The sequence below is a fragment of the Haemaphysalis longicornis genome, unplaced genomic scaffold (assembly GCF_048455015.1).
Source record: "Haemaphysalis longicornis isolate Haplotype H1 unplaced genomic scaffold, Haemaphysalis longicornis Haplotype H1 scaffold_1, whole genome shotgun sequence".
Lineage (NCBI taxonomy): Eukaryota > Metazoa > Arthropoda > Arachnida > Ixodida > Ixodidae > Haemaphysalis > Haemaphysalis longicornis.
The window spans coordinates 451,692,434-451,714,555 of record NW_027526203.1 but is presented as its reverse complement, the minus strand read 5'-3'; the positions used below and the strand labels follow the sequence as shown (position 1 = coordinate 451,714,555).

Genomic DNA, 22,122 nt, shown 5'->3' with positions numbered 1-22,122 from the left:
TCGGAGCGGTGTTTTTTTTTCATTCCAGACAAATATTACCTTATCGTGGCATGTATACTTGCAAAATAAGTAATGTAATGGTCTTGGTTCTGTTACTTTGTAGGAATACATTTTACCTCTCAACCGGGAGAGAACTTCTATCAGGATTGGCCCCTTGTCTTAGTTTCGCCAAAAATTGGGTTTTTGAACACTGTTCTAAGCCCATAGGGAAAGAAAACCGACGTGTTTAACGAAACATGTATATTGGCTGTTAAAGCTTGGCTGGAGCGGGTTTCGTTCCCCGAACTTTTTTTGTTTTTTATTATGGGGAACACGGAATCAATAAAGGAATAAAGGTATTTCCTGAGCAAATGTGGCTTTGTTTCTGGAACAGAACGAAACACCCCCGGCAAAAGTACAGCCGTATTCACCATCCTTCCTAAATCTAGAATCTAATGTTAACATTCACGACCGTCGCATCAAAAAGAAAAAAAAAAGAAACGCATTGGAGCGTTTTACAATGTATCTAACGTAGTGTAGTAAATTCTCTGTCATCAAGCATAGCCATCTCGGCTGTCGCTTGTATTTGTTCTTTGTTTTTTATTTTTGTGTGACATCACCGGAAGTTTTGGCAATACAGCGTTTAGGAGATGGAAACACGCCTGTCGCTTCCGTATGTTATCAAACATCCCGGCGTGGCATTACCGTGCTTAGGAATACGGCATGGTAACGTATGCCTCGTTTGGCGTTCGTGCATACTTTTTGAACACGAAAATTGTACAAATAAGCGCTACCAACCGCAAAAACAGTATCATTCACAAGGAAACACGGTGAAAAGAGCATGGCAGAGGCGGCCGATCCGGCCGAAAGTCCAGGTATGACGTTCGTCAGCCAGCTTTCGCCGCGCTCTTCGGTCTTCCGGAATCGCGCGGCGAGATGGGGGCGGAGCATCGGGCCACTTTTGTTTGCACATTGCGCCGCTTGTATTGCATGTATTGCGAAAATATTTCGTACACGAGAACTAGTCAATGTGTACTTGCTGCTAGTCAACTTTTCTTTTAATTCTAAAACCGCTTCACCTTCCCTTTAATGAACGCTTTGAGGTATATCCTCGACATTTGCTGCTGTTGGCCGAGCAAGGAGATGTGGCAAGTACCCACAGTGGTGTGTTGTACAAATGCTTGATAAGCAGGAATGTGCACTCCTTTCACACAATATTCTGTGACTGGCAGAGCTGATCCATCCGTCAACCTTCTTTTTTTTTTTATGTATCACTACATTCCGTCTGCTTCAAATTCTTTTTTGCCTCTATGCAAGGAATCTCAGAGGCCATCAAATCATTTGCCACTCAGCCTTTCAGGGCTTGTCCGAAAAAATGCCAGGCCTGCGGCGCATAAAAAAGTCGTTCTGCCGGCTTAAATAAAGTTCATTCACTCAATCTGAAAAAATGCCAAGTCTCGCACGTCACTGGTTGCAAATGATGGAGTTGTGAGATAAACCATGCTTTGTTACTGGCAGCCCTCCGCTTGTGCCCATAAAACTTGAAAGGTTCATGAGATATTGGGTTGATGACCAATGGAACTCCACGTATGCACATCAAAAGACTACACTTGTCTGGTTCACACAAATAAATTTCAGAGAGGCACAATGTCAGGATGAACTGGGCACAAGCTGTGCGCGGTAATCTCGGACATAGGTTCCATAGCAATGCACTCTAAGCTATAGCTTTTTCCCTCAAGGACGGTAATGGCGCTTCTGCTCAATTTATCCTCTTCAATTCCAAGAATGTGCAAATACAAAAATCTTTTGTAACACACTTTTATTCGATTCATTATCCATAGAAATAAACGCAAAAAAAAATACAATAGCAAAAAAGCAAACGAAAGTAATAGAATTTGATGGCACCCATTTGGGTACTCTGGTTTCAGTGCGTGTAGAATACAAGGACCAATATTTTCAAAATTCTACAATGCTTCAAAAATGCTACAAAAATGCTACAACGCACTTATATTTGGTTCACTATCTATAAGAAATAGGTGCAGAAAAATTACAATAGCAAAAAAGCAAACGAAAGTTGTGAAATTTGATGGTACCCATTTGGGTACTCTGGGTCTTACCCTGTGGACGCATTCGAGCGCTCGCGCCGGTCAAAGCCATTTTTGCCGCCTCGCTCTTCAGAGATGCCGGGACACATCGCGCCACCTAGAGGGGCTTAGTGAAAGCAAGGCCTGCTTTTTGCAGGGAGATGACTTTTGACGCGCTAATTTCGAATGGTTGTGGTACCCATTTGGTTGTGGTACCCATTTGGGTACCCCGGGACCGAGGAGGTTATGCGACCCATGGCACAATTTACCGGGTAGAAAAATGCTCAGTTTACAATGCCATCCTTGGCCCACCTGTTTAAATAGGAAGGGAATGTAAGCGCACTTACCGCTGTCCCTGATGAATGGCGACACTCTGTTTGGAGTGAAAAGCCTACGGCTCGCACTGCGCGCTGAGTTCTGTCGCTGGGTGGGGGGGGCAACACATTGTAGCAGCTCGCGATGGGCACTCAAGTCCTGCAGAGCACTCTTGGCACTGTCACTCAACTCTGATTGTTCCACCCGAGCAATGCACAGGGCTGCATCGTCGTGAATTTGGGCCTCTGCCTGTTCACTGAGGGAAGGAAGCAAATAGTCACCAATTCCAAAAAGGCTATGCAGAATGTCATAAATGGCAGAATTTACAAACGTCTTAAAAACTAGAGCCGAAAACACCAAATCAGTTGCACCGCACTAACGAGGAGCTGGAGGGAAACGAGAAGGCCGACCAGGCTGCGCAAGACCTTACAAACCGCGCGGCTAACAGTCCCAGCCTTCTGCAGCCCTTCCCAAGCGGCTTTGGAGAATGCCTCACGATCCAAAGGGGTGCATGAGCCCTTTTCCCCAACCCGGACAAGAACCTCTCTGGTGCGGAAGCTCAAGCACCGAGACAAATACAGACAAGCACTTACCCAAACAAGTCCCGGCTATCCAAAATGTTCCCTCAAACACATGCAAACATATGCAATAAATGTGGAAACCCTTCCAACTTATTTCATGCAACATGGGCCTGCCCCTTCATTTGGCCTTCAGTAAACACCGCCACAAATACGTTCGTGCTATGTAGGGCAGCTCTGGCCAGCTCCAACTGGGATTCAGAAAAACTTTATTCTTCTAGCCTGGAGAGGAGCAGAAGAGTCTGGGGCCCAGCAAGGAGGGCACCATCCCTAGGACAATCGTGACGCCCCTTTTTTAAATAAACGTCTCTCTCTGTCTCTCTCGCTACGCAATGTCCACAAATGGTGCCCTGACAGCCACCAGTGCACTGAGAGCAGTCTCACCTGAATTTCGAGCCCCTCATTTCAAGCATTTTTCTCCATGCCCTGAAAACCGCTTGTAGCGTTAGTCGCACATACATTGCTTGCGCTTCCACTGGCACTCCGAGAGCTGCTTGTATTGTTGGGTCCAAGATGTGATCCAAAGTGGGTGACATATAGTCAACTGTTTTCTCATCTAGGGCATAGGAAGGAGGCACAGCTCAATGACTTTTCACCATGGGAGTGCAGCATACAAGAATGGTGAAAGCGTTTTACCTTGCCTCTTGAAGTGTCTAGTTGATGGCACCGCAGCAGACTGTAGCCTTTGCAGACAGGCTCTGTAGCAGTTATCTTGGTATCTGGTTGGAACCGAGGCCTGCAGGCCCTGCAAGGTGCCACAAGTGGATGAGGGTCTGGCTCCCGAACGAGCGGCTCATTCACCCCACCTGCAGGGCATCCAGAGCAGAGGCACACAGCGAGCTCGCGTGTGAAACCAGCTGGGCCGACTCCCCAGGGGAGTCCCAGGATGCTTGGCCTCGTCTTGCTGAAGAAATGATGGCCTAAAAGCACAGCATGCGCATCAAGTGACAGGGCACGCACAAACTGCAGCACAGCTGCAGGTTGCGTCGCAGCACATTTTACCTTTACTAGCACAGTTCACCACAGGGAGCGCATTCCCAAGCAAGAGGTGTAGGCAGTCAATAAATGGGTGCAGACGCGTTGCAGCACTGACCAAACTAGCCTCGCACATTGTCAGCACCCCAGATAATCGTCTCTCTCGCTCTCTCTTTTCTTGTCTCATTTTCTCCTTTTTGTCTGGGACCAAATGTGGAACCAATGTTATGGCTCTTCCATGGTTTTATGTTTTTTTTTTTTTTTTTTTTCAATTCGTGGTAAATCTTGAGTGGGTACAGGCTCCACAGTGTGTGGCAAGGAAGTGCAATGCCAATGCAGCATTTACCCATGCAGTTTGAGGAGGCACTGTATATGCTGCGGAACGAAAATATTCTCAGAACTCATCAATCGATTGCTGAGAGACGCAGTTAAATTCACAGTGAACATCCAGCTCCAGAAAGAAGTGTTCAACTTTTGAAGTGTGGAATCACTCTCTGCGGCTGCAAAGGTAGTGTCTCGTGGATCACAAATTTTCTGACTTGAACCCGGCCACATCATCCCGGGCAATAGTGAGCATGTCGAAACAACAGCAGACACCAGTAGGAGGAAAAAAAGACAGAAGAAAAAGAAAACGGGAGCCAAGACTGGACCCCCGTGCACACGTGCCAAGATAGAAGACCAAGGGCGAAGATGATCTCCCTCACCTGGAGGTCGCACTGGACAAGCTGAGGTAGCAGAGAGGGCGCCCACAGACGCAGGCTGCTGCGCAGGCCCCGCTCAGCCCAGTGCAGCGTGTGCCACAGGGTCAGGGCCAGGTGGAGCTGGGCTGCACCCGAGAGAGGGGAGTCGCGCTGAGCCCGCCTGCCGCACACACTTCCACTGACCGCCCGCAGCTTGCACCAATGAATGGGACGACAGGTACCACTCGTGCGTGCACTGAATGTGGGGCCAGTTTGGGCAAACGGGGCCTGCTATGAGATCAGCAGGCTGACGTAGGGGCAGCTAAGAGGCTTTAGAGGCACTTTGTGCACCTCAGAATAAAAATACTCGTGCAACTGATTTTGGAGCTTTGTTAGTGCAACTCCCAAAAAATGAAATAAAACTGCCCACAAATCTATATTCTTCATTAAATTTCCTACACCTCTATTAACGTGAGCTGTGCGATTTCATACCCCAGTCATACATGCGAAGTTGCTCATCTTTGACGTGTGAACTATATTATCTCGTGCATCATTTTACTTTGTGACAACAACACATCATTTAATAATTGTAATGCAACAAATACAGCACTGAACTTGTGAAATTATGAAGCGTATTCTATAGAAATTAAGGTACTTCCTTCCAGAACTTTCTATCTACCATGACAGGTCATGCAAAGGACTAAAAGAATACTACAATGAGCAAAAATATGTCTACCACATTTTCAGAGCTAATGTGGCAGCAGGATTTGCATTTTTTCCAACATATCTTTTTATTGAGCTATAAAATTTCAAAAAAATTCTCATAGTAACCTTACATGAGCAAAACTACAGCAAAAGGGCTCACTGCAGTGATGGCTTAATTTTAGAAAATTGTTTCAAAAACAACAATGTCACAGCTCTTCTCCCCCTTTAACATCAGCCTGATGATTAAAAATACACTTTTATGAGTTCTCACACTGTCGTCATAAACTTTTGAATCATTAATGTCAGAATCTACACACACTTATGAATACACAGTAGTTAAAGAAGAACATTAAAAAAGTACCGACACCAAGAATTTACGTTCCTTTTTTTATTGCTTTTATCAGTGCTTTATGGCCTGACAAATCTGCAACAGCACTTTAATAAATACTTGCGCGCACGATAAATAATGACATTGAACAGCCTAAAAATAGTCGGTTTCAGATTTCCGCGCTTCCCGCCCGGACGGCACGTATGACAGAACCACGGTATGACCTCACAATTTTGTGTGGACCCTCAAAACACTGTGGCGGTCGGTGGAGGGGTTGTTTCGACCACCCTGCCACCAGAGCTGAGCGGCTGAGCTACCTCAAGGCGTTTAGGCCTACCATTATGGCAGATATTTGATGACCGCTTTCAATAAAAGTTCCGATGGCGACTTCTATTGCAATTCTGGGCTATATTATTGGCTGCTTTTCATGTGTGGAGCTCTATTTTCAGCAGGAGTGCCTTCCTGGGTAGCGGTTATCCCTGTAGTTCTGGCTACGTGCATCAGTTCATGAATGTGCCAGCGTCGAGGCACCGGTCGCCAGGCCACGCGTATGAAGTGATGTCACGACTTTCTGGACGTTGGCGGCACACGACTACGTCACTTCGTTTCCCTACTGCGGAGTGATTTCACACTGATGTCTATTTGCTGCGCGCCGCTCTGCATGCTGTTGCACCGGCGCGATAAATGAGATCAAATTGAAGTATGTCCCACATGTTGCAGCCAGGGTATTCTGTTGAGTAAAGGAAGCGAACTGTGTAATAATATCAACACTCCAAATTGGTGTCAGTACCCCTTTAACAGCCCCTCAGCTTAGTCCACTATTGTATATGAACTGCAGCAAACGATACACCAATGATAACTCATGAATCCACACTCACATCGGTTCTTCATCACCTGTTCCTTGCACATATTTAGCCACGACGATAGGCAAAACAGTTACAATAGCACACTTTGGCCACTGAGGAAGGCGAAAAATGAAATATCATGAATGCAGACACTAAAAGACAAGATGGAAATGCACTTTTGTGCTTTCTTTGTTCCCCATTCTCTGCAGCTCACAAAATATAACACGCGCAAAATACCCCACCATAGGCTGTGGTTTAGTTCATTAAATACCAAGCTCTCAAATAAAAAGTCTTTCACAGCAACTACCTGTAAACAAATTTACATTTCCATAATTTTGGGGTGAAGCAAAGCAACTTTGTTTTATGGACTCTAAGGTAAGTAAACAATCCCATCTCCTGAAAACAGCAGTTGCAAGTCAGTATTTTTTTTAGTAAGAGGCTCATATGATTCTTTTTATTATGCACTGCCAGTCAAATCTTGCTTCTGCTTAGCGCAAGAGTAAAAGCAAAAATAATGGGTTCAAGAACAATAATCACAAAAAAATATGGCCCCAGATTTACTTTGTCACAGATAAATAAAAGAAAGAATAAGAGAAAACTATCATAAAAGTATGTTTAAAACATTTCAAAATGGAAGCAGAAACAGTGTCCACAGTTCTGAAATTTAATGTTGTCTGCTGCCAACACAAGCACTTTCCTTACCAAACAAGGAATGAAAGAAAAAAGCATTGGTACCGCTTGTGCTTGAGTGTGCAAGCGAGGGCTCACCAAGACAGCTGTCCGTGCAGTCCCCCTCAGGTGTGGTTGCCAGGTAAGCGCTCAAAGGCTGCACAGCTTGAAGCAACAGATTCCGGGTGGCCTGCCTGGGAGTGCCATGGTAAGACTCGGCCAGTGCTGCGCTCAGTGCTGCACAGAATGCCGGCACACAACAACACAATTATTCGCACACAGCGCAGACTTGCAGGCACACCGGCTCAAGTGCAAACCCAAGGCAGGTGCTTCAAGATCATTGGAACAGGAGCACGCAGGACATTTTCAAAGCATACGCCATTTGTAGACGAGCACATAATTTATGGACAACCCGCCTGCCAGGCTCTACAGCAAAGAGACTGCTTATCTGGATGTGTATACGACACCAGTAAGTCAGTCTTCTGAACATTGAAATTTGAATGTTTTGTTTTTTTCTCGCTTTACTCCGTACAATATACCCAATAGTTATTGACAGCACTCTACGCTTCTGTATCTCATCCCTGCCAACAGGTGCTGTTCTCATACAATTAGCTCTGGTATGGCAGCTACAATTGAAGCCTGAAAGCTTAAAAACTACATAGCAGTCAGTACCAACCATAGGCGTGCGCAGGGTCCAGTATGAAAGGGGGCCAATTTTCATCAATGCCCCCCTCCCCCCAATCATCCGGTCCCTTAGAAAATCACCTCTGCATTGCGTGAAGACATGCAATGCTAATAATGATGGCCCTTGGAATTATGCAATTTAAAAAGTCATAATTATAACTGTGTGGTTGTGTTTTCCTTTAAAAATGAGACGTATAAAAGGTGTTTAATAATTTAGACAAGGTGGAAAGCTTAAACAAATCCGAAGTGTCAGAGATAAGGCTGACAAATTCTTGACTATTCTATCGCCATACAAATTCTTATGGGACCCCTGATCACGAGAAATATTCACGCACTGATGGGCGGGCTCACTCCAAAGTTCAAATAGTGAGGATGTGTAATTTTTGAAACAATAAGAACCATTTCTTATGCAAAAATAGTGCACAAAGTCATCGTAACAATAAAAACAGCAGCTTGCGCCAGGAAAACAGATGTAAATGGCCACACACAAAAACAGTGAGTCCTGTGCATATACAGAAGCTACAAGTTGTTTATTGACGCCCGATCGACTTTAAATAATATGTATACAAGAAAGCATAACTGAGCTGACGCAAAAGAAAAATATCAAATATCAAACACATCGTCAAGCGAAAGCTGGTATACAAAAGAACTGTTATAGCGGAGATGCAGAAAACTACTACATACATGTGACAGGCAAACGTGTGTTTGGGCAGCATCAGGGGGCGATCGGATGACAGACGGAAAAACAGGCCTCATCGCTCATTCATTGATTGTGGGGGTTTAATGCACCAACGCTACACAAGCGATGAGGTGCGCCGTAGTGGAGGGCTCCGCATTAACTTTGACCACCTGGGGATATTTAACGTGCGCCAGAATTTAGAACACACAGGCGTTTTCGTTTTTTGCCTCCATCAGAAAAGCGGCTGCCACGACCGGAAATAGTCACAGGAATTATGGAAAAAAGCTGAAGAACGCAAGGAAAATCCTTGAACCCAGAATTTCCCAACCCAATTTCCCTGAGTGAATCCAGCCAGTCATAGGCGGTCATGTTGTCTGCTTTTTTGTTACTGGTTGGAAGCCTAAGTAGCCGCATTTCAGCGCGTAAGTTGTCTGCATCTGTCTCAAAAAAGCTACAAATGATAGCTACCTGCTCATCTCCTGCAGAGGGGCTCAGGATGCCCTGCATGGCAGACACGAGGTCAAAAGTCTCCAGAGTGAATCTTTCCTCGATTCCATGAATAAAGGCGTCCAGCATCGGAAAGAGAATGAAACGAAACTCTTCTTCTATTGTCGAAAACATGCATTCATTTGCCCTGCGGCACTCTTCAGCAGGTGCAGTGGCTTCTTTTACATCTCAATTATTGGATTATCCCATGAACAAGACAGGCAATACTTAGCCAGCACAAAGGCTGGTGACAGGAAAGGAGAACTAATGGGTCAGGGGTGCAGCAGGGCACGTTTATGCTTTTTCTGGCAGTCATCATTATTATTTTTCTTCTTGCGCTGAATTTTTTTACCTCCTCACTTGACTGGCGAACAAAATGGCGACTGGTAAGGTTGCGGATGAGCAGATAGCTACTGGGAAGAGGTCCATTTTCTGACTTCTCACGACAAGTGTGAAAGGGTAACACGAGAAACATGGGGGAACATATGGCTTATTTGAAGCCAAGCAAGGTTGTGCCACGACCTTGGTTACTTGATTAGCTTACATCGTGTGTGTTCTTAGCATAGTTATGGGACTGGAAAGGCTTGGAGAAGCCAGAGGGTAGCGAAAATGACCTGCTCCAAAAATTACCGGTGGGGAATCAGGAGTTTAAGCTGGAGGGGCAGGCAGCACAACTTTTTCAGTGAAAGCAATTTTCTCCTCCTCTCCTTCCCCTCCCCCTCCTGCACAATAAACCGGGAGAGTACCCATTGCACACCCTTGCGCAGGCTGGGGACTGCCCCTTTTTTACTGTTTGCAGCAGCAGAAGTCAAACCCTCCCTCATTTCCTCTGTGGAGACCAGCGGTCGAGAAGAAATGAGCTGAGAAAATTGCAAAAACGTGTACTGAGAGGAGGGATCTTGAAGATGGGGGAAATAACCCGGCTGTTTTAGAGAGTGCGATTCTGAGACAGGCAGGTTGAGATTGGGTTGAATCATGCCGCACCCCAGGGGGCTGTAAGTGAGATAACTAAAGCTATCTTCTTATTTTTTTAATGTCATCAGTCTGCACTGCACACGTAATCAGAAATTTTGTGCCCTTCCCTATTGGTCAAGGGGGGCCATGGCCCCCCTGGCCACCCCCGTGTGCATGTCGCCTTGGTCCCAACAGCTGCACTGCTATGAAAGCTGTGGAACTGAATGGGTTGGAAGAGCTGAATATTTTTGCCCTGTTGCTTAAAGAAAATAAAAAATAAAATCTGCAGCTGAATGCACCAATACTGCAGCTCAGTTGTGAGTCACATACCCACCGCGGTGGCTCAGTGGCTACGGCGTTGCGCTGCTGAGCATGAGGTCGCGGGTTCGATTCCCAGCTGCCGCGGCCGCTTTTCTGATGGAGGCGAAAAGCAAAAATGCCCGTGTGTGGAAGATTTCGGCGCACGTTAAAGATCCCCAGGTGCTCAAAATTAATCCGGAGCCCTCCACTACGGCGCGCCTCATCGCCTTCGTTGCGTCGACGCATTAAACCTCCACAATCAATCAATCAAATCAGTTGTGAGTCACACTATCAAGAAACGTCACAGATCAATTCAGATCACCTAGCGTGCACTGAAGGCTAGTACACCCATGAGCATAGTTGTTATCAGTCTCCAACAAAAACACAGTTGCCATGGGTGGCAATTAATTCCCCATCAGCACCATAATATCTGAGCTAGCATGCCACCAAAGCAGACCATCCTATGCATGAAAAAGAGGTGCTGGAAAAAAAAAAATCCCGGGCTACCTCCACTAACGGGAAACCTGGGGAGGGGAGAACCATGCAGTGTATAAGTGTATTCTTGGCACCATGGCGTTTTTGCCCACGGAGATGAAAACATTTGGAGGTAGAGGTATACAGCTTTGCTGTAAGTCTCATGCCTTTGAAGCACGAAGCGCTCTAGCGCGAGGTGTTGGAAAACGAGTGTCCTGGTGTGTTCTTTTAGCATGGAATTTTCCCACGGAGATGAAATGTTCTAGCGCGAGGCGTTGGAAAACGAGTGTCCTGGTGTGTACTTTTAGTGCGCGTTACGTACTAGCACGAGGCATTGAAAAACGAGTGTCCCGGTGTGTTCGTTTAGTATGGCATTTTCTAGGGAGATGAAACGTTCTAGCATGAGGCGTTGGAAAACGAGTGTCCCGACTCCCCGTGCGTGTTACGTGCTAGTACACGTTACGTACTTTTAGTGCGCATTACGTACTAGCACGAGGCATTGGAAAATGAGTGTCCCGGTGTTTTAGTACCATCACTACATGATACTACGACGACCTGAGACGATGACAACATGAGACACCGACAGCCTGAGCCAGGGGCTTCGCCACTAAAAAAAATATACGAATTGGCCCAGCCTAGGGCAGTTGCTCCAATGAGGCCATGTATGATGACTCAAAGTTATTTAAAGTTCAACATTCAACCGAAACAGCTGTTTTGCAGCAGTAGTAGTGTCATAATTAGGGCAGGGTAGAAATAGTGATGCAAATTTTTAAGCGACAGCAATAAAGGTGGAAAAAAGAAATCACATGACTACTCTGTATGGGCAGTAAGAACAAATGTGTGGAAATACATGAAACATCTCCCACTTTCTTTATTGTCTTTACAGAGGCACAAAAATATTGGAGAGCTGTCAAGAGGCGTGGTGCAGCTGCGGAAGTGGATATTTATTTTATCCATCAGTGTTATTTCTGTATCAACGCAAAGGTACAAATCACTGGAGGTACTACTACTATACAGAAGCTGCACAGGTGCATCGATATCTGCCAGGGCAAACAGATGCCTATATGTATGCATGCATGACAGGAGACGATTCTGGGATTCAGTCTTGCTTCTATCAAAAGTGGATTCTCATGTATTCTAAAAAGAATACTTCATAGTGAAGTGCCGTGTTTCCTTGGTAACAATGCTCAGTACGATGTTGATGCATAATATTGGGTTTTTTGCTTTGTTCAGGCATTCCTCTTATAAGTTCTAAATGGGGATTTTATGCGCTGAAGCTGAACTTCGGCCATCTGCTTTGGCTATATGCAGCAAAGTTTGGATTGTTTGTTTACATGTTTCACATTGCTGGGTGTTCTTGTATTTTTGCCTCCACCAGAAATTGAGCCACCACAAGCGGGAATTCAACAGATGGCCTTGTGCTTGGAATCCCATTGCCTTAGCTACCCAGCCATCCGCCGCGGTGGCTCAGTGGCTAAGGCGTTGTGTTCCTGAGCTGAAAGACATGGGTTCGATTCCCAGTTGCGGCGGCCGCTTTTGTGATGGAGGCGAAAAGCAAAAATGCCCGTGTGTTGAGATTTCAGCACAAGTTAAGGATCCTCACGTGGTCAAAATTAATCTGGAGCCTCCACTATGGCGCACGTTACGCATCCCCAAGTGGTCAAAATTAATCTGGAGCCCTCCACTACAGCGTGCCTCATAGTCTGTGTAGCTTTAGCTTGAAATCCCACAATCAATAAATCACTGTGATAAGTGCTGGTTTTCTTTTCACACGTGCAATGCTCAAAACAAGGAAAGGAAGTCAGAAAGCAGTTGATCATGTTGGCTTTGTAATAGCAACTTTGTAATATCAAATAACAAACGTAATAGCAAACTTTGTAATAGCAACTTAAAAGCTTGATTCTACACGTTACCAGTTCAAAAGCAGGTGGAAAGGTATTCATGCTTGTATTCATGAAAGCACCTCAGTCCAAAGAGGGCACTGGCATAGCCAGGAGGAGAGGGGAGGGTCAGACACCCCTTCCCCCTCAAAATTTTTATTGATAGATGTTTTCTTCTCTTTTTTAGGGGGGGGGGGGGGGCAAACGTGTATAAAATGTACTGTTGACTTCCTAGAATTACAAATATATATATATATATATATATATATATATATATATATATATATATATATATATATATATATATATATATATATATATATATATCACTGTAGAGTGGAGGCACAACATCCCCCCCTCCCCCAGAAATAAATTTCTGGCTGCGAGAATGTCAACCAAGCAAAATATACAAAAAGAGAGCAGGATTACCTACCATGTTTCCAAGCCAAAAGTGAAAGCTGTGCAAGAAGCTTCTGGCTGACACGCCTCATCGAGGCTACTGCAGTAGTTGGCAAATCTGAAATGCCGTGCACAAACTACATTAGGCGCAGCAAAATGGCAACTAGTTGCACTGTTTGTAACTGTAGTGCAATCTTATCTCTTGGTGGGCACGTCAAAACACAAGATCATACTGAGCCACTGCTGGGCATGCTTTGCACAGTACAGCAATACACAGTAGTGAACGCCCATGGCCCCAGTTCCGAAAGTACGTTCACAGGGGCACATGTGCAGGCTCAGCCACTGCCAGAGGGAACATGGAGTGCCATCACTGATGTCCACTGAAGTGGTGCGATTCAGGCACAATCACCACCACAAGCAGAGTTTCAGCGTACGGTACAATGTGCACAACAGTCCCTCCCCTCGCCACAAGCCGAGAACCTTAGTAGACCCTGAGCATGCAAATGCTGTGACGCCCATTGCTGTCTTTCTGCAGTGAATACAGTGATGACTGCTACATAGTTGATAGGCGCTCATGCAATGTTTTAATGTTCTCTGGCTTCTTCTTTTGTCCTCTGCAATCTACAGAACTTGTGGCCACATCTGCAAATAAATAACATTCTAGGATATGCCAAAAAAACAAATGCAGCTTGGTAGGCAGCCTTAACGCCAACAAAGCTCTCTGGGAACCAGGTTCAGCACATTTCCTGGCCATCCTCATTGGCGTCGGCAAGATCACCCCCATCAGATACAAATACGTTATATTGTTGCCTCGTTAGGCCTGATTAATTGACGTGCGATACCAGCACTGTAACAGGTTGGTTTATTTTCGCAACGTATAACTGCTCCAAGTCGTAACGATTGTGACCTCATTTAGAACATAAATGTTGTAGGAAATTGCACTGCACAGTTACGATGACAGCTACCTGCATATTTTATGTAAACGTGAGCCATTCTAAAAGGTTAGATGAGGTGCAAGGCCCTGCACCGTTAAAGGTGTGTGCACTTGGCTAAACATGTGCACACTGACCCCCCTAAGTGGGATAAAATTTTGGCCGGTCCGTACATAATTGTGATTGACCCTTTTTATCAAAAAATGTGCGCATATACATATGTACAGACACATTTTTTCGCAAAAAGGAATGAACTTAACGAGGGCACGCACCATGGTTCTGGCAGGCCAGCATGCGGAGCAGCGACACGTCCGACAGTGCTGGGGTGGATCCCAGGAGCTGGGGCACAGGGTGCAGCGTGGCTAGCCTGGCAGCCAGCTGGCTGGAAAAGCAGTCCCAGTAATGGTCCCAGTAGAGCTTCTCAAGCTCAAAGCAGCTGGGACGGGTCGATCGCGGGGGCTGCTTCTGCCACAAGGCCCGACCTGCGTTCAGCAACAACACGGCCACAGGGTTGATTAGTCCCCCGCCCACTACTACTACTTTCTAACAGCTACACTGCCACACGTGCTGAGCATGCTTAAAATGCCGTGTGAAGTATGAGTGCTCATATCTTATTAAGTGTCAGCAAGGAATGGAGGAATCCAATTGACCTGATGTAGGATAAAAACAAAAAAACAAGGGCCAAGAAGAGAGGACACGGGACACAGACGACAAGAAAGTTTTTTTTTGTGTCCCATGTTCTGTTCTTGTTTGCCCTTTTTAGCCGGATAAACAACAAGCCAATACTTAACACGTTTATCCCATCTTTTGGCATATTACTTATAAGATTTTATTTGCTTTCAAGCACCACTGTATTTTATTATTACATGGAAAGACAAGTAGTTTTGGGTTCAAGAGAGAGAAGTTCTTGGCTGATAGATGTCCCCTTCGAAGGTTTGAAGCATGCTCAATCAAGAAATCTTGGCCACATCCCGCTTTTAGCTAACAGCTAAAAGTGAGCTGGAGCCCTATTCACGGGCACAGTGAGGGGAGGAGAGGAGTTACTTTACTCCCCCACACACATATACACACTCCAGCACTAAAAGTGTAACAAATTCCACGTGTCTTTCTTGGGCAAAGCACGAAAGAATAGTGACATGCTGAAATGCTGATTGGTTCATTGTAGCTCTAATAGAACACCTTTTAGCATTCACAGCTTTTATTGTAAGGAGTCCACAAACCACCCTGTAAGCTTTGGAAGCCATTTCCTACAACCAGTGTAATAACGCCCTAATGAAAGGCTTGCAAGAGAGCCCTAATTAGAGACAACAGGCACGTTGCTTTGGCGCAAAGGGCTCTCTGGGTGTGGTCCATTATAGCGGGCAGCAAAGTGCCAGGGTGCCCCACCCACGCTGGCAAGCGCAATCAGTGTATTGATTCGAGAGGCCTACACACGCCATGCCTGCTAAATCTGGGCTTTGGCTACAGACTGCTGGCAGGATAAAATGTGAGGCACGTACAAGAAAAAAAAAAGAGAAAGAAATGGAAAGAAAAGAGAAAGAGGGACCGCACTTCGTACAAGAAAAACTACATATGGCTGAACAGGTCCTGCTTACAAAGTGGGTGAGAGAGAAAGAGAATGTGTGTCCATGCAGTTGAATCAAGTTAAGTAAGTTTTCAAATTACAGCAAGATCTTGGTAAACGGAACTGCTGAAACGGAATTTTTGTTTAGATTGAACAGCTGTCTTCAAGTTGTTTGGTTTTGTATTTACAAAACTTCTAAACACTCCTGTCAAACTGTACGAAGACTTCTGCACTCCGCACAAATGGAATGCCCAAGCTAGTTGAGAGCGTTTGACAGGCTGACTGTGTTGCAAATACTCCGAATTCTTTTTTTAAAAGATGGTTAAAAAATGTTGTGGTATAATCTAGCAGCCATAAACGATAATATCATAAAAAAGCAGCTGCATTTCCAGGTGGAAAAAGTTTCCGAGTCTGCATGGTGTTAAAAGGTAGCAGTTCTGTGCCTGCTCTCTTCAATCATATATCTTGGTAAATATTACTTGCTTAAAGAATGCTTAAACGGCATCTTTGGCAGTATTTAGCACCACAGGTGCATTCTCTCATTTAGTAGAACTCTGGATAAATATGAATTTCCCCAGTCCCTAGAAGTTCCCTTTATCAGGGTTCTGCAGTACTACTTGAAAAAGATACAGGCATGCAAGTTGTGCATGCATGTATGTGCAAATACATAATGTCTTCTTATTATTTGAAGCAGATTTAAAAAGAAACTGAGGGCAACATCAGTGCCATTATGTCAATGAGCGAAACGCAAAGACGAACATCATATACAAGGATGTAGTGATCAGATGACACAGTAGAATCTTGATATACAACTCTCTCGTAATAGCATATTATATTCGTATCATCCAAAATTTGCACTATCAAAATCAAACAAGTGCATTTAATTATTTTCTCTACTTCTGCCTACAGAAGTCCGGTATGCTTTCCGGGTATCTTTACCCCAACAAGAGCTGTGCATGCATTCTTTGGGGCTTAAAAACCGCGCTCCCATCTCTTCACTTGCTGTGTTAGCTGCAAAATAAGCTCTTTTACTCCACCTTTCACTTGCCCGGACCCGAATTTTTACAACTACCTGCAATGTCTCGCAAGTGGCCCTGCCACTGCTGGGCTCCGAACACATGTGAAGGTTCTAATACGCGGAGTTTCTTCATCAAAAGTTTGTCCTCACTACTTGAAGGCAGTTGCTTCGAAGGCAACCAAAACACGGATAACATGCCTGTGGAAGTGGCATGAGAAGGGCGTAAGCAAGCAAAATGAACCATATGTGTATATTTTGCTACACTCCATTTGGCTGCATTTTTCAGATTTAGAATGGGACCACGGGTGAAAAAGTAACAGCAATGGCAACACCATTGCAAAATGTGGGCAAAACAGCCGTGGTAGTAGCGACCACCACATAGGTGCAATACCACAGAATTTTTAAATTTCAATTTTACATAATTCAGAGTTTATCAGCACAACAAACCCTCCTCACGCTACTGTTTTATCTTGGTGGCAAAAGCAGTGTAATATGTTTCAGGAAGTTCGCACTACAATGTTTTACAGCTATCATTCTGCATCCCTTCTGCCCACTAAATGGCTACGGAACCCACGAATGCCATCAGTTATCATTATTCGTTTTAAAACTATGATTGTCAATAACCTACGGTAGTGACCGAATACAGCATGATAGTCATCTTAGCACTCAAACCAGGTGTAATTTGTATTTTAGACCCTGATAAGAATGTGATTAAGAGCCATTTTGTAAGACCGCATTATTTCCACAGAAGCCGTTCCCAATTCTTGTCATCCAACACTCGAAATATAGCCTACCGTAGACAAAGCATTTCAGCCAGTGGAATTCTTAAATTAGCGGTTTACAAGTACTTTGCCACAGATGGGACACAAAAGGTAAATGTAAACAGGACGTGCACTGCCTGTTTTCTTCCCCTTTTGTGTCCCATCTCTCATGCTGCACTTAGGCCATGAGCACGTACCAACTTGCCCAGCTAGCTACTTTGTTTAATTCATATCATCGTGACTTTGTACCAGCTGTTGACGTATCATAAAATTTCATTACGATACCTTGCACCCGACACTGAGGGCATGTGCACACACTCCGAGTGCTATCTTGTATACTTGTGCAGCTATTACTACAATGTTAAAAAAGAACTGTGCAATTAGTAGCTCGCAAGAAAAAACTGAGTTGGATGTTTTAAAACGTGTCTCGTAACTTTCTTACCACCTGCTTGGCCATTAAATCAATAGCTTTAATAATAACTTAAGCAGTCCCCAAATGATTCATATGTAGAGCTCAGAAAATATAGATGAATTCACAGGCTATTTGAGGTCCGCTTTTGCCATCCCGTCTTTTGTCCCAATAAGCAATCGTGTTCCAGTTTCGTGGGACTGCATAGTTACAAAACTGGCGCCCAGCGCGTTGATCAAACCCAAAGTATGCTGACTCGCTACAAATATATTTTACAAATATTACCTTAAAAACTCTAAAATATTTACCAACAGAGTAAAATTTAGATCTATTCTTCCGAAGAAAACTTTGAAGTTTCTTACCGAAGATGACTTTGAAAAGGTATTTTTTTCACCAGTGGACCACTATCAAGCAAAGCATTGAAAAGAAACTAGAAAATTGTAACTCTTCAGGTATTCGGGTGTTTTGGAGGCGGGTGAAAGTCTTAAAGGGGTGACAACAGGGGATGTACAATGCGCTGAGATTTTTCGCGCCGTGGAACAGGCCCTGTGTTTTCCTGAAACCATGGATTTAGTGGAGCGCATTTTTTTTTTTTTTCATTGTGAACTCAACGTGGACATCAACTCGCCGTCAACATTACGTGCAATGTTACTTGTGCGGCTGAGATTTCTGTACAGGAGCGAAGAATTTTACAACCGAGTATTGTGGAATAAAGTCCTGCTTAAAAGAATTAAATAGTCGGCAAAACGCACCAACGAAGGATCTGAAACGGATCCGTCGAAATGAATGCACGTAATTGAACCGTGAGTGGGATTGTTCTCTCTGCCTGAATGAGGGCCTAGTGCAAAATTTAACGTTTTAAATACGAGCAGTGCTCGAATTAAAATGTTTTCTCCCAATCAACCTTTTGTCTTTTGTACACTCCCCCCCCCCCCCCCCTGCAGGTGTGTCCCATTTTCTACTTCCACGAATATGGTCACCCTAATATCGAGGGTGATCTGAGCTAAGCCACAGCCATTTTTTAACACGAAAGTGTTTTATTCCCACATACACAAAGATTTCGCTGACGGTCATATCCGTCACGGAAGTGATGCCAGGACAACGAAAAAAGCTGCCTGTAAAGGGTGCACCCCTGCAAACACAGTCTTCTTGCGGGGAAGCAACCTTTAGCACTAAAGAGTACGTTATACTTTGGGTTCTTTTTGGGGTTTTATATTTTAACACGACAGTGTTTTATGCCGGGATACACCAAGATTTCACTGACGTCATATCCGTCACGGAAATGACGCCAGTACACCTTTGCCGAAGCGACCCGCCAGCAGGACATTGCTCGGCAAGCACACCCACAAGACAGCCGCCGACCGCAAATCATGCTCACCTGCAGATTTAGCTGCACATTTTACTTTGGTGTTTTACTGATTCTTATGACAGAGGAATCAACCACAGTTTTTTATCCCAGTTGCATAAGCAGCTATCTTTTATCAGCGCATGCTACATGAAACAGATTTTCAGAATTCTTCATGCACAGCCACAGAACACAAACAAGGGACGCAGATACAGTGCTGTGTCTACATCCCTTCTTTGTGCCCTGTTGCTGAGCATGAAGAATGTCTAAACACCAACTAGCCTTCCAGTCCACACTTGCCAACTTCAGCGGAATGTCCTGAGAATTTTGAGCTCTCACTGGCCCATTAAGTTTGTAAGCGTTTTTAGAAAGGACCTGTCCAGTAAGGCTACTGCAAAGTGAAGTTATACGCAATAAAAGAGGAGATTAAGATACATAGTTAAAAATGTATGGTTTTTCTTTCTCTTCAGCACTGCAAAGTCTAGCAGACACTGTCAAACAAAAAAATACATATGTGATTTGATGATTGATTGATTGTGGGGGTTTAACGCGCCGACGCAACGCAGGCGATGAGGCGCGCCATAGTGGAGGACTCCGGATTAATTTTGACAACCTGGGGATCTTTAACGTGCGCCGAAATCTCGTACACACAGGCGTTTTTGCTTTTCGCCTCCATCAGAAAAGCGGCCGCCGCGGCCGGGAATCGAACCCGCGACCTCGTGCTCAGCAGCGCAACGCCTTAGCCACTGAGCCACCGCGGCGGGTAAAATACATATGTGAAGATGGAGCTCAATTCATTCATGGCATTTTGGGCATTATCGTACAATTCACACATTGTGCGTTATGGCAAAATCCACTGGTCTGCCAGAGCAAGTTTTTTTGGTTATTGAATTTCTCAGATTAACTTGTTCAGTGGTGTGTCAGACTTTGCAGATCTTTGGGGGATTTGGCTGCCGCTCCATACTGACCAGTGGATATACTATTGAATGAACGAACGTCAGTCCTGCTTCACATCATTTTACTTGTGCGTAACCTTGTGCACCTACAGTGCCATATAACGGCACTCCAAGCATTACCTCAAGCACCGTTCAGCCACGGCTTACGATGAAACCAAAGCTTTGGCTGGCGTTCCCTCCCCACTTCCCCTGTTTGGTGGGGGATGTGCACCCTTTCCTATGCCGAAGTTTTAGCACACATTCATAGCCTTGGGAGCATTTCGCAAGAGAAGGGGCAGGAGCTACACTTTCTCCTGCTTCACTTGTTTTCTTTCAAAGACCGTTAGACCTTGTGTGTGCTCAAGATGAGTCACACGACTGCGAAATGAGTGTTTGGTGTGCTGGCCTACACTGGTTTCCACAATGAATATATAGTGCAGAAAGAACGAACGACGAGGCTAAGATGGGACAAACCCTAAATAGAGCTTGATCTGTCTATGCCTTCTCCTTCGCCCTTTTTCACTGTGTTCTTTGTAAAAATCATGCACCAACATGCCGGAATCTTATCCCTTCTGAACAGCCATACGGTGGGATGTCTGAATCTTATTACAAGCGACATTTAGCAAAGAAGTGCAGCCTAAGGCACCTTGCTTCTGCTTGGTGGCTTGGGGTGGTGCAGAGTGGTCAATACAAGTGGCAGCATAGAGGTACTTGAGGAGCAAGCTCTGGCCGGACTGGATGAGCGCGGTGAGCAGGGCAGCGGTGCCGGGAGCCTCGCGAGTCGCTGCTGCGCTCCAGAACTCGACGGTGCCGACGTCAGTCCAAGGATGGACTCGCGTGGCCTCCTCGGGAGCTTTCCGAACTTCCAGGTTAACGAATGCACCCAGCCGGGCAGCAGACACTTCGGCTTGGCGTGCGGCAAGGGTGGACAGCACCGCGGACACAGGCAGGGGAGTCACGCTGGCCGACGAATCATGGGCGCCAACGAGCAACTGGTTGAAGAAGTGGCACGAAGAGAACACTCCGCCGATCCAGTCCGCATGGAGGTCACCCGCATCCATCTGGCACAGAAGCAAGATGTCATTGCGAAGACTCAGCCAAGCCCATCGAAGCGACTGCTCGGCCAGGGAGTCCAGACGAACCTGGGTCCAGCGTAGGACGACGTCCAAAGAACTGTGCCACTGCGTATCAAAGCTATTGAACGTGTGGCCGAGAAACTTGAGGAGGCAGGGCCACGAGTAAACGGCCGCTTGCAAGTTCTCAAGGAACACTGACTTGCGGAGGAAAGATAGGTGCAGCACATCTTTGGGCAAGATCGGGTGTCCCGTGGACAACAGTTGCCCGATCAACGTGTCCTCTGCTAATGCTAGGTTTTTGATGCGGTCGCGCAACTTACGGACTAGAGCAACCTGGTGGCTGCATTCTTTTTTAATCACCAGCAAACAGCGTTCCTTCATGAACAATCTCATCTGGTCATGGAGATCACGGACACGGTCTTTTTCACGCGCAGAGCACGACTCCTGATGGGCGTCGGTCCCAGACGACGAGCTACAAACCGAGGAGTCAGATTGAAGCAAAATGCTCAGCGTCTCCATGACCTCGGCCGTGTGGAGGAGGATCCTCTGTTCGCCAAGCAAGGCGGGAGCACTGCTGCATACTTGGTCTTCCGGCGGCGGGGGCTTGGTCACAGGCACCACCGGCGGTTTCGGCTTTGGCCCCATCGGATGCTTCTGCGCAGTCTGAGGGGCCTTCTCGGACCCCGAGCTCGAAGAAATGTGCTTGGAAGAGCGGGAGGACGTGAGCAGAAGGTGTTGCTGAATTTCAACCATCTTTTTCCACTCTCGTCGCTCCGAAGCGAAACGACGGCGCTGGACAGGCGGGAGTTCGGCTTCTCCCATTGCACTACGAAATACGTCGCAGGTGCGTTAAATATAAAAAAGTTGGACATATCTTTGCCAGCATAGTACGTACTGCCGAAGGAGCGGCCGAATTCCAACACGCTGTTCTCGACATACCGGTGTCGGAGTTCCAGTGAAATTGACGTTTCGTGCGAAAAACCAGCGCGCCAACTGTCGCGAGGCAACGGAGCCATGTGTAAACAACACAGCAGGAACCGGAACTGACGACACTTACGTGCAAAAAAA

General features: G+C 45.7%; 1 protein-coding gene across 1 annotated transcript in view; it reads right to left on the bottom strand.

The window, feature by feature from the left end:
• LOC144156029 (uncharacterized) overlaps positions 1 to 22,067 on the bottom strand; it is a 25,868-nt gene extending 3,801 nt beyond the window's left edge. Inside the window, exons 1-9 of the mRNA XM_077687797.1 lie at positions 20,625 to 22,067; positions 14,219 to 14,428; positions 13,049 to 13,132; positions 7,258 to 7,395; positions 4,636 to 4,757; positions 3,763 to 3,876; positions 3,593 to 3,701; positions 3,341 to 3,512; positions 2,411 to 2,634 (exon numbers count right to left, since the gene is read on the bottom strand). Of these exons, the coding sequence (XP_077543923.1) occupies positions 2,411 to 2,634; positions 3,341 to 3,512; positions 3,593 to 3,701; positions 3,763 to 3,876; positions 4,636 to 4,757; positions 7,258 to 7,395; positions 13,049 to 13,132; positions 14,219 to 14,428; positions 20,625 to 21,876 (2,425 nt within the window). The 5' untranslated portion in view covers positions 21,877 to 22,067. The remainder of the gene's footprint in view (positions 1 to 2,410; positions 2,635 to 3,340; positions 3,513 to 3,592; positions 3,702 to 3,762; positions 3,877 to 4,635; positions 4,758 to 7,257; positions 7,396 to 13,048; positions 13,133 to 14,218; positions 14,429 to 20,624) is intronic.
• Positions 22,068 to 22,122: the final 55 nt, after the last annotated feature.